The 12968-nt window shown below is 41.0% G+C and overlaps 1 protein-coding gene across 7 annotated transcripts in view; it reads right to left on the bottom strand.

Annotated features, from left to right (window-relative positions):
- cluha (clustered mitochondria (cluA/CLU1) homolog a) overlaps positions 1–12968 on the bottom strand; it is a 93020-nt gene that overhangs the window by 35371 nt on the left and 44681 nt on the right. For 6 of the 7 annotated variants that reach the window (XM_059973453.1, XM_059973455.1, XM_059973456.1 and 3 more), the window contains 7 exons: positions 12365–12457; positions 11004–11698; positions 8657–8880; positions 8146–8250; positions 6830–6930; positions 4498–4650; positions 3220–3282 (listed from right to left, as the gene is read on the bottom strand). In XM_059973453.1, the coding sequence (XP_059829436.1) occupies positions 3220–3282; positions 4498–4650; positions 6830–6930; positions 8146–8250; positions 8657–8880; positions 11004–11698; positions 12365–12457 (1434 nt within the window). The remainder of the gene's footprint in view (positions 1–3219; positions 3283–4497; positions 4651–6829; positions 6931–8145; positions 8251–8656; positions 8881–11003; positions 11699–12364; positions 12458–12968) is intronic. The other variant, XM_059973452.1, reaches the window with a different exon arrangement.

Below are 12968 nucleotides of genomic sequence, written 5' to 3'. Positions count from 1 at the left end.
TGAGTTAGCCAATCTTAATTTTACTTATAATTTCAATATGTGCACGGATCAAGTGTCATCTGTAAACCATTTATGAGTTTTCAAATCTTAGGATTCTACGTCAGTGAATATAGGGTGGTGAATCTGTGGAATTCATTGCCAGACAGCTGTGGAGCCAAGTCGCTGGGTATAGTTAAAGCAGAGGTTGATAGGTTCTTCATTAGTCAGGGTATCGAAGGTTATGAGGAAAAAGCAGGAGAATGAGGTTGAGAGAGATAATAAATCACCATGATAGAATTAGCAGACTTAATGGCCTGAATGGCTTAATTCTGCTTCTATGTCTTATGGTCTTATTTTTAATGTGAAGGGGAAAAACAGCTTTAACAACTGTACTGTGCAAAGTCTTATACAGCTAGAGTGCCTAAAACTTTTGCAAGGTACTGCATTTATCAATGTGGAGTGGAGAGCGAGTTGGTAAATCTGGCGGGATGAAAGGATGTTGTGGAGTGCCCCCCACGGGAGTAGCTGGGGACAGATGGCAGAGGAGGGTGTTGCTGGCTTGAAAGATTCAGATTGTCTGTCCAATCATGCAGTTGATTCAGATCTAGTTATACCTCTTGATTGTTACTAACTGAAAAGTCAAAGAGGAGGCAGGGGTTGACAGGTATGATAAATCAGCCATGATGGAATGGCAGAGTTAATTCAATGGGCTGAATGGCCTAAGTCTGCCCTTATGCCTTATGAATAAAGATAAACACGCAGTTCAAGATGGAGTTAAATCTATGAACTGAAATCCAACAGCAAACGTAAAATTCATAATTGCATCCAGCCTCACACAGGCCTCAGCACCACAGAGCAAATGCATCTCTACCATCTCGAAACTGCTTAAATGCAAGACCTAATTACTCCCAAATAGCACACATTATACATTTTACAGAAAAGGACTTGGTAAAGCTGTAGTCAGGGAAGATGCCAATTACCACTTGTATTAGGAAAGCAGGTCTAATGGTATTATAGAGGACACTCCATTACTGTTATGGACACATTACGTTGCCATAACAGACAAGTGCATGTGTAAAAGCGTGCCTGTGCTCTTCGCTTCTGCAAAAATAGTGGTGCAAATTATGGATAGAGGCATTGCGAATAATCACTTCAGGAAATTTTTGCACTTCTGCTGACAAAACTGAACTGTGGATCTCGGAGCCTTCAGAAGCAGCAGTGACTTTACCGTTGCTGGATCAGATTCCCGGAGCTCCTCACCTAAAGTAACACAGGAGTACCTTCACTATCCAGCTCAACACCACTTTTATCAAGGCAGGTAGGGGCTGGCCTTCCTGATGACACAGACGACCCACAAATGAACAAAATAAACCTGCTGCTTTTTTTGTTTCAGCAACATAACTACCACAGAAACATGAGCACATCTGCAATGAGCGCTGCCACAAGAAAGCAGCATCCATCATTAAGGACCTTCACCACCCAGGCCATGCTCTCTTCTTACTACTGCCATCAGCAAGAAGGTACAGAAGCCTTAGGCCCAACAACAGTTTCAGAAACACTTATTACATTTCAGACTCCTGAACCAGCATGGATAACACCATTCACCTCACTGAACTGATTCCACAATCCATGGACTCTTTCAATGACTCTACAACTCATGTCCTCAATATTATTTATCAATGATTACAGTAGATTACAGTTAATTAGACTATTGGTTAATTGGGCACCCATTTATATGGGACAACTCAAACAACAGAAAACAAATTGAGAAAATTACTGGATTTCCTTTGTTTATTTGGAACACTCATCTGCTTAACTGGGGCAGGAGACTTGCTGAACAGTTTCTAACTAATATCAGTCACGCGCACTTTTGTGCACGCTACACTATGCTTAGAACGATCAGTTTTTAAAGTAGTGTCAGTTTGTGTTCCAAATACAGTGATTTTTGTCACTGATAGTTGGCAAGAAATAAGCAGTAAGATCATTCTTAACTGGTTTGCTCAATGTAGTTTCAAGCATCCAGACTTCAGATGCCGGAATTTGGCAAAAAATTTGTCTATAAATATACATTCGATCATCTTGAATGTTACAATGAAAATGAAGATTTGGAGGACGCAATCATCAAAAGCATTTTCTGAAGGCAGTCCATTATCTACGTTAGGTGCCTGCACTGATTTTGTTCATTGTGCACAATGAATGAATTCCTCTGTCAATAACTTAGGAACTCGGTTTTATAGCACTGTAGTACTTTTAGTAATGTTCCAGTTTGTTCTGCACTTCAGTTAAATTCATAATTTGTTACTCAGTTTGTCTTTATTTCTATGAAGGTTCAGCTAATTGGGCCAAAATGGTCCCAATTAACTGGAATCCACAATTTGTTTATCCTTTCAAATATGCGCAGTTTGTCTTGTTTGCACATTGGCTGTTCGTCCGTTTTTGCTTTTATATCATTTTTCATTGATTCTATTGTGTTTCTTTGTGTCTACTGTAAATATCTGCAAGAAAATTAATCTCAGTGGTAGCACATGGTGAGATATATGTACTTTTGATAAATTTACATTGAACTTTGACAGCAAGGCATCAGGAAAGATGAAGTAAACTCCTCAAACGGAGCTTGACTATGGAGAGCAGTACAATGTAGGAAAACAGAGGGTAAAGGTGAGGAAGAAATAAAGTAATACAAGTGTGGCAAGTCAAAATGCACTTGCTATTAAATTGTGTTCAATCAGAAATATTGGCCAGAAGAGGGCCCTTCTGCTTGATACTCCTATGCCAACTTTTCAATGACACGAGACAGAAGAAAGATTAGCTTTATTTGTCACATGCACATCAAAACATACAGTGAAATGTGTCGTTTGCAACAAACCAGAGAGAATTGTGCTTTTGGGGCCACCATAGCACACCCACAAATCACTAACCCCAACTCGTACATATTTGGAATGTGGAGGAAACCAGGGCACCCTGAGGAAACCCACATGGTCACAGGGAGAACATACTCACTCCCTAAAGACAGTGAAGGGATTGATCCTCAATCTTACTGCATACTCTGTAATTGCATTACGCTAGCCTCTGCGCTGCCATGCCATGCCTTCCTAATCTTCACATTATACATCTTCTTTCCCAGCCTCCAGACCCATTTACAAACAGCTGTCCTAAATGGTGATGCTTTCATTGCTATGCCGCTGCTCGTTACCACCTTACCATTTTGTTCAAATTTATATTTCCATTTCTTTCACTTACCTGAAGATATATTTTGAAGATATGTTTAGCTGATCGGGTGATTAATTCAGTCACTCCAAGTTTCTAGTGGTAAAACAAAAATTAAATCTGTCAATAGAAATGCTTAATTTTGTTTTGAATGCTAATTTGAATAATTGTGTTTAACTACAGATTGCTGTTTTTAAAAAAAAAGTTATTAGGTCCCAGCAATTATTTAGTTACTGCCTTTCCCTAATTATTGAACAGCTTGCTGTACCGTTAAAGGGGACAGTAATGAGTCATCTGCGTTGTTGAGAGGCTGGAGTTTCAAATAGGCCACAACCTGTAAGCACTGCAAATTTCCTTTCTTAATGAATCAGCCATGCTTTAATGACACCCTGGTATGTTGAAGTCTCAGAATTTGAATTATTTGCTTTCTAACTCCAGATCACTTTAATTTCTTGAATGGAATTTCCTCAGTTGCTGTGGCAGGATACAGCCTTTGACACTTTAGTTATACCACTCAGAAACAGGTCAACTGATCCTTGTGAACAAAATGGCCGTCCAAAATTAAAACAAAATTTACCCGCAATTGGTTCATATCCTGCTAAAACAGGGGTTCCCAACCTTTTTTATGCCATGGACCCCTACCATTAATAGAGGGGTCCTTGGACCCCAGGTTGGGAACCTTTCCTATCTACATACATGCCCAACTGTTTTCCAAAAGGTGTTATTGTTATTGTTCCTGCCTTAATCACTTCCTCTGGCAGGTCATTCCACTAACTTACCATCCACTGCATACAAAGAGTTGCCCCTTGGTCCCTCAAGTTCTTGATTTATTTAATTTCATTTAGGAAGTATTGTGTAGAACAGGCCCTCCTGGCTCAGCAGGCTGCACCACCCAGCCAACCACCTATTTAACCCTAGCCTAATCACAGGACAACTTACAATGACCAATTAACCAACACATCTTTGGGCCGTGGGAGGAAACTGGAGCCCCCAGAGGAAACCCACGTATACACAGGAAGGAACATAGAAAAATGCTTACAGAGGATGCCAAAACCGAATGCTGATGCCCCAAGCCATGACAGCATCGCACTACCTGCTGCCCCTCAGAGCCTCCCAGGGAAAAATACTGGTGTGTGCATCTCCCCTCAATTTTATACATCTCTACAAGATCAGCAGTCTAGGTTAGCAAATGTGTCATACCTAGTTTAATTTTTAAGATAATGATTTCTGATTAAGTAAACTTAAAAAATTTAAAAAATTTCTTCAGTATTATAGTTTTGTTAAACCAAGTAATAGCCAAAATGTACGTACATAGATATGGTCTAACTGCTGCCTTGCTTGACTCTTTGAAACAAACTCCACTATCTTGGCCATGTAACGGATGTTGATGCCTCGCTGATGCATGGCTTCTGCTAAGGTGGCACCATCCATTGGAAGCACAGTGTGGTCGACACAGTCTTTTATCTGTAAAGAAAGACACACTTTCACTCCTTCTGGCACACGCAGCACAACCGAGAAGGTCAACACATTGAAGAGCAATTTGTAAGCTCCACAAGGAATCAAAATTACAAATACGCATTGAGAGGCATTTTGTACGTGCTTATCTCAGTCAATGAAACCCTCAGGCACCGGCCAGTAATTAGCAGTCCCAATTCAAAAATTCACTTATGTCATTTCCATCTGGTTTCCCAGTTGTAATTTGTTCATTATGTGGCGTGTTGTATGATGTGGGTGACAATTTTTTTTGACAGAAGCGGTTAGCCTTCACTTTCTTCTGGGCAGTGTCTTTACAAGAAGGTTGACCCCTGCCACTATCAATACTCTTCAGAGATTGCCTGCCTGGTGTCAGTGGTCACATAACCAGGACTTGTGATGTGCACCAGCTGCTCGACAACCATCCACCGCCTGCTCCCAGGCTTCACGTGACTCTGATTGGGTGGGGTGTGGGGAGGGGGTCCTAAGCAGGTGCTATATTTTGCCCGAGTGTGACCTGGAGGCTAGCGGAGGGAAGGAGTGTCTTGCACCTCCTCTGGTAGTGACACATCTCCACCCCACCACCCAAAAGGCAACTTGATAAGGTGCACTTATTACAATAGTTTTCATCTGTGAAGGTTAATAGTAGTGTAGAAAGAAAACTGGCAAAAACTGACAGGAAAAAGTGGTAGCAAAAGGGTTTGACTTTTAGATGGTGGAGGAGTGGTGAGGTACAGAGTGAGGTTCCCCAGAGGTGGACATCGAGACCACTGCTGTGTTGTTAATGCACTTTAATGCCTTGCACTTTAAAGTACATGACACAATTGCCAAACTTACAATGTAAAAATTGTGGCATAATGAACTGTAAGAATGGCAGTGGACTGCAAAGAGATACAGACAGGTGAAATGGACAGACACATAACCATATGAAATATGAAGTATTACCTTCTGATAGGAAGTTTAAGAAGAAGCAATGTAATCCACTTGTATCACATATGATACATCATCAGTCCACTATTCATTTGTACTGTTGTCATCCGAATGTTTGGCCTTTATATACTTACAAATTAGTTGATTAGTTATTGTCATGATGGAAACTCAATTGCGATGTAGGTTCAGGTTTCCGTAATGACTTCCAATCAACTAATTGATAAGTATACAAAAAGCCAAGCATTTGGAGGATGCTCCTCGTATGGTGGCGAAACGATTGCAAATGGGTTGCCAAAATCAGAAAACAACCCAATCCATCCAAGCTACACATTTTCCCAAGTTATTTCCAGAAACAATAAGCTACAGTACACAGTTCTGAAAGGGTAAATATCTTGGGTGTATGTACATAACTTGTTGTCTGCGGCAGGGCGGACTGAGAAGGCAGCTAAGTATACAGAATCCTGGTCTTTATAAACAGAGACTAGAAAAGCAAGGAAGGCACATTTGAAGAAGTGTTTCATGCAGTGTGCTTACTAAGAGATTATAACATAGAAAGCAATGTCTGAGGTGACCACATAGGTTTCTACACTAGAGAAACTGGGCCTGTTTTCCTCAGAACAAATGGGGTTGCTGGAGATCTCACTTAAAACACAGGAAAACTGCTTCAAATGTTGGAGTGGTTGGGAAACCAAGGATTATAGAATGATGGGTTTAGCAGAAGAACTAAAGGCTGGAAATGTTGTCTGTACTCTTTTCCATAGATGCTGCCCGGCCTGCTCCGTTTCTCCAGCACTTTGTGTGTGTTGCTTAGATTTCCAGCATTTTCTCTTGTTTGTGAGGAATTATTATTATTTTTGTTTAAAAAACATGTATACAATTAAGTGGTTAGAGTCTGAAGCCACTCCCAGGAGAGGAAAGGAAGCAGATTCAATTGTGGTGTTCAAAAGGAATCTCAATTTTCCAAAAGGAAAGAATTCGCAGGGTTGCAGGGATAGTTTCAATGGGCCAAATAGCCACCATGCTACAACCATTCTGTTAATGAAAGGAATTATTTATGTTCTCTGTGAAAACTTGAGCATACTCCTATCGTGGAACAATACTAGCCAAAATCGCACAAGAACAAGTCAGCTAATTGGATTACATGGCACTGAAGAGGGAGTAGGTGCTTTGCTGTACAAGTGGCTGACTGAGAAGGTTCTGACCAGCAGGATGTGATAGCAGCACCACATTCAGTTCTTACCAGCGTTGGAATCTGGCAGGAGAGCAGGAAGGCTGCTGCATCTTTTAGCAATTGCTTCTGTTTCTGGAGTTCATCACTGCTGGTGTCATGGAAACGAACACCTGCAACAAACAGAATATCATCAAGATGAAGCACTCCATGTACAACATACCTACAGCACACAGGGTGTGAGGAATGCAGGGCACAGCCCCTTACATATCTGCAGCACTCATTATTGCTACAACACTAAGCTTGATCATTTGCCCTGAACATCACCTACTACCATGGTGTTTCAAAAACACAGGCTTCACTCTGGATCATTAAAATTAATAGCAACAATTTTGTTCAGCTTTACAGAACGGTCTCAAATAAACAAATGTAATTCTTTTGTTCCTGTTCAAATTCTTGCAATCACGTAATTCCAAATAATAAAACATCTTACAATTTATGTACACTCAGTATACACCTGTACATCTGCTCGTTAATGCTAATATCTTATCAGCCAATGGTACGGCAGCAACTCATTCCGTAAAAGCATTCAGACATGGTCAAGAGGTTCAGATATTGTTCAGACCAAACAACAGAATAGGGAAAGAAAAATGATCTAAGTGACTTTGACAGTGGAATGATCGTTGGTGCCAGATGGGGTGATTTGAGTATCTCAGAAACCGCTGACGTCCTGGGATTTTCGCACACAACAGTCTCTGGAGCTTACAGGGAATGGTGCAAAAATAAAACAGCAACTCCAAAAAAAAAAAAAATCCAGTCAGCAGCAGTCACGTGGGTGAAAAAGCCTTGTTAATGAGAGAAGTCAGAGAAGAATGGCCAAACTTGTCCAGACTGAATGGAATAACTACATGTTACAACACTGATGTACAGAAGAGCCACATCAAACTTTGAAGTTGATCAGCAACAGCAGCAAAAGACAACACCGGGTTCCACACTCTTATACCCAGAAGTAACCTCTGAGAGTTTATTTTATTTGTCAAAATCCCAGACTTCTTTCTCCCCATGGATATATCGACTTAACACCTAACAGCATCAAAGAGTTGGGTTCTTCCAATAAATCATTAATGTTACAGAAACGGACATGGACACATTTCAATCAATTTTTCAACACTAACGTGTAAACTAATGACTCAAATGACAAGCCTTAGTCCAATGAACTACAAACTTTTAATTGGTGCAACTGACAAAGCTGTCTTCTGTATTTTTGACAGGAGGATGTTGAAATAAATATGGCAATACAGTGCTTCCTAGTGTAAGATCACTGCTGTCAGAACTGCCTTGTCCCAGAAAGGCAATGCAAGGCCAAGTGCGTTGTAGATTTTACAAACCTGGTGAAAATATGTCTGGGTTGAAGCGGATATCAAAGGACGTGCTGCTGACAGATCCGACTGCTTTGCAGGCATTCAGAATGACTTCTTTACTCTTTGGGTCAACTGTAAGCATTAAAGACAAAATGTCAGATATTTTCAAAACCAACTCACACCAAAAGAAAGGCTGCAGAGTGTCCAATACAAATGCACCGAATCAACCACCTTTAAAATCAAACATGCATCTAAGAAAATTACGAGCAGAAAGGATACACAGAAAATCAAAGTGGGTGGTTAAGTATATTATGGAGGGTCAACATTCAAATTTACTCAAGGGTCTTTTAACAAGACTGAGATGTTAGACTTTAAACAAAGTGTAGATTGAATTACAGACAGGAGGAGGAAATCCAGGAGTCAACCGCACATATGAGATGAAGGATTGGTGTTGAAAGCAATCAATGGCATCCTGATTAGAGCACCACCAAACCCATTAGATCACAGCTGTTCAACAGGACAGCTCCCAACAAAGTACCTGTTCCATCCTCTGACGCAATGGACTCTGCAAGATTTCTAGCTTGATCTAATCCCGAAAGGTTTTCCTCAGCCTTACCATCTTCAGACATCGTCTTGCTGATTTCCGTAGCTTCGGGGGTGCACGAGCTACCGTTCTCCGTCACAGTGGGACAATCCTTCTCTTGCTTGCTGGCTTTTTGTTGCATTAACTGCAAGGCAGCCAGTTTCATGAAGACGAGGTACCTGGGAGGAGCAGGGAGGAAGTTATACACCAGAAAAATAAGCTCCAAAAGCTCGTACTGAAGTAGCAATTGATCATTAAAACAATAGAATTGCATTACACAAATAATAGATTCAGAATGGACTTTGGAAACAAAAGGCACCCAGTGTCTGAATCTTGCAACTACAATACACTGTAATAGCTGATGTAGTATGTGTAAATGGGTTATTTTAAGAGCCATTTAAAATGGTAAACACTGAGTGAAAGGAGAATGGTGAAAATGGTCCAGAATGTCTAAAAAGGTAATGATGCCAGATTAAGAGTGTTATGCACACTCAGGTCAGTTATGACACAGCTCACACACAAGCTGAAAACATTTCCTACATCAATTTCCATATACAAACTTTAAAAGGTAAAAAATCTGTTTCAAAGCTTTGTGATCTTACAGAGTCAAACTGATAAAAATAAACACCAAACACACTGCAGATGCTGTGGTCAAATCAAGACGTACAAAAAAGCTGGATCAACTCAGCAGGTCGGGCAGCATTCGTTGAAAGAATGTTGACTGCTTCTTTCAATGGATGCTGCCTGACCTGCTGAGTTCATCCAGCTTTTTTGTACGTTTTGATAAAATAATAAATTTTACAAGAATGCAAGGACCCACACAGTCCTTCTTAATCCGAAACCCCTGGTCATTTTCTGTGTACGTCTTAGCAAAACAATCATATACAGTAAAAACACACAGAAAATGCTGCCTGGCCTGCTGCGTTCCACCAGGATTTTGTACGTATTGCTTGAATTCCCAGCATCTGCAGATTTCCTCGTATATAAGTAAAAACTTGTGTCATTTAGTCTGAGTTAATTGTGTTAGACTGTTCTCCTGCAACTCAATTAAACTTCATATGGAAACCACCAAATCACACAAAGGCCATAATGTCATGTACTTTACAGTAAAAGTCACTGCCATGCACTACAGAGAGGTAATCAAGAACACTCAACCTTCACACTTCGCAGAATCTAACAAATTCATTATAAGAGCTTGGTTCATTAGAAACATAGGGTTGGAACATTTGTGAAAGAGCCAGTGAAAATAACTGCTGGTGGTCTATAGTGACCCAACACATTGGCTGCACGACTCAAGAAATGAAAAGCACATTGCAGCCAAATTTGGCGATTTTAGTATTACACTCTCATGCTGTATTCTGTTCAATTCTGGTTGCTTCATTTTAGGACAGATGTGAAAGCTTTAAAAGAGCATGCAGGGGAGATTTATCAGGATGCAAGAGCACAACAGGATAGGTTGAATGAGCTAGGGCTTTTTCCTTTGGAGTAAAGTGACACTTGAAATCACTTGATTGAAACGTGCAAGATCATAAAAGGCACAGACCTAGTTGACAGCTAGACACGTTTCTCCAAGGCAGAAATGGCTAATACGAGGGGGTATAAATTTAAGGCCATTAGAAGAAAGTACAAGAGGGTAGTCAGATGTAGTTTCCCTGCCCCCCCACCCCACACAGTGGTAGAAATGTGGAATATGCTGCCAAGAGTAGAGGCAGATATATTAGAAACATTTAAGAGACTCTTAGGTAGCCACATGGATGAAAGAAAAATGGACTATGTAGAGGGAAGGGTTAAGATTGATCCTGGAGTAGGTTAAAAGGGCAACACAACAGTGTGGGCCAATGGGCTTGTACTGTGCTGTACTGTCTTATGTTCAAATGACAGGTATCAAATCACGTAATGAAAAGGAACACTTAACAAACTTAAATAACTAAATATCTGTTGTCATAGATTGTGCAGCATATATCTACACGCACCAAGAGAGATTTCTTGCTCCAAGAATCTACTCCAAATCTCCTCTCAAAATGTTCAGCTCTCAGCCTTAACAACAGCCAGTAGAAGGCAGTGGGGTGCATATATACGAAGAGAGAGAAGCTCCAGTTTGTTCTCTTTATGCTTTGAGGGTGATGGGATTTTAGGAACTATTGTTTGTAGGATGCATCAAGTATAATCAGATTTAGTTGCTACTATGGAGGCAGAACCAAAATTGGCCTTTTCTGTGGCTCTGCCCCAAACTGACAACCCCACCCTGGTAATATCTCTTAATATATCTCCACTGCAACATAGTTTACACTTCCAAATTTACCTGTGCTCAACAAAGGCTTCAATGAGCTCCTGCCTAAGACAGGATAGCCTGTGCCGATGTTCCTTTGGAAAGCCCATCTTAATGCATTCCTCTGGGAGTTCTTCACCTTCCACAGGGAGGAAGTTCAAGTCTGGTGGGAAGGTACGCAGCAAGTCCAGGATGTAATGGCGACTGTCATTCCCAATAATCCCTTTGCACTCAACAGAGGAACACAGCTCCACTTCCTCGTTCTTATCATTCAGTACATTGTGCTTCTGTATCTTCAGAGGCCTAGCTGTCTTCTCCAACAACTCTAGGTACTTGGAGTGAGACACAACTGTTTTGCCAAAGTCTATGGACCCATATATAACACTCTGCTCCTGCTCTCGCTCCAGAATTCCAGGAATGATTGACTGTGCAGTCACCCTGTATCCTCTATAGTCCACAACCACGGTCCCGAGTGTATAAAGTCCTTCCACATCAACTGCATTGTAGGCCCGAACTCCATTCAGGTCATTGGTGGGAGCCACATAGGCCGCATTGTCTCCACCCAAGTCCTTGTAGTGGTCACGAACGTCAAAGCCCAAGCTGAAGAAGATGTTGTTCCAAATGAACATCTGCATTTTGGTTTCTTCACCAGGATTAATGGCCATGACGTTGCCGTCAATCACTGCCATTGCTCCTCGAGTCGCAGCTGCAGCGAAGTCACTGTGCACCTTTTGAAAGACAAATGCAAGGGAATAAATCTCAGGGCTGTCACTAGAATGGGACGTGCACATCGCACAGACCAGATGGCATGGCATTCTCACACCCTCCAGAGACCAATGGGACACCAGTCTCTTCTAACTGCAAGGAAATAAACAAAAACACCTGGGAGACCATCACGCAGGAGGTCAGAACAAGGGCACAATGCAAATTACTCAGATTACTTACAAATGCTGATATTTAATAATTGGACCAAGTGAAATACAGTATATCAAAATGATATACCGAGTCGACAATTGTTCTTCCCAACTCTCAGAGCTCTGCTGCTTTATGACTGGCAGTAAGGGTACCTAGACATAGCAAGAGAGAGCAATCTCTCTGTCAATTTCAATCCTACCTTGCTGGATTGTATCCAGAGGCAGACAAGAGTCTAGACCCTCAGCCAGCTCTACAATGATGGATATCAGGTATGACAGAAAGAAACCCCAGGGCTATTATCATGATACACAAATTACTTTGTTTCCATTACTCTGAACAGCAGGCACAGAGGGGGAAAATTACTCAAATGCTGTCAAATATCAAAATAATCTGACATTTAGAATAAGACCAGAGGAAATGCATAACAGTGCAGACAATTACATGACTATAAATGAGAATGCAGATCAATTGCATTTTACCTTGAAGATAGCACGTTCACGGAGAAGTCTATCTGGAAGGTTCTTACGGGGGAGCTCTCGGGTAGTTTGCAGTTCTTCATTCCAATCTCTTGTCTGCAAACATACAGGACAAAAGGGAACAGTATGCTTATGAGGACAACATTTCATTTGTGTGTGTGTATGTGTGTGTTTTTTTTAAAACACTGAATCCTACACTAAATTACTTGAGTTAATAATGCAGCTCAAGTTATGATTCCCAGACCTTAACAACAAATCAGATAAAGGCTGACAGAGAACTGGCTACAATCCCCAACAAATATTTAAAGCAACGTGTGCACATTTATGTAGCGCTTCATCACATCCTCCGCACACACTAGTTTACAAATGAATACACCACTTCTTTTTATAATCAATAGTAAGCAATTAATTTGCAAATAACCAAACACATGGTTTAGAGAGAACAGATGGCCAGGAGACCAAAAAATACCTTCTACAGAAAGTAGCGGGGACAGTTCAGTCCATCACAGGCAAAGCCAACCCCACTATTGAGCATATTTACAAGGACAAATACCTCAAGAAAGCATCATGCATCACAGACCCTCTCCGCACCAACCATCCAAGCCAT

Source organism: Hypanus sabinus, chromosome 6 (genome assembly GCF_030144855.1).
Source record: "Hypanus sabinus isolate sHypSab1 chromosome 6, sHypSab1.hap1, whole genome shotgun sequence".
Taxonomy (NCBI): Eukaryota; Metazoa; Chordata; class Chondrichthyes; order Myliobatiformes; family Dasyatidae; genus Hypanus; species Hypanus sabinus.
The sequence above is the reverse complement of the archived record's forward strand: the minus strand, read 5'-3'. Positions and strand labels throughout refer to the sequence as shown.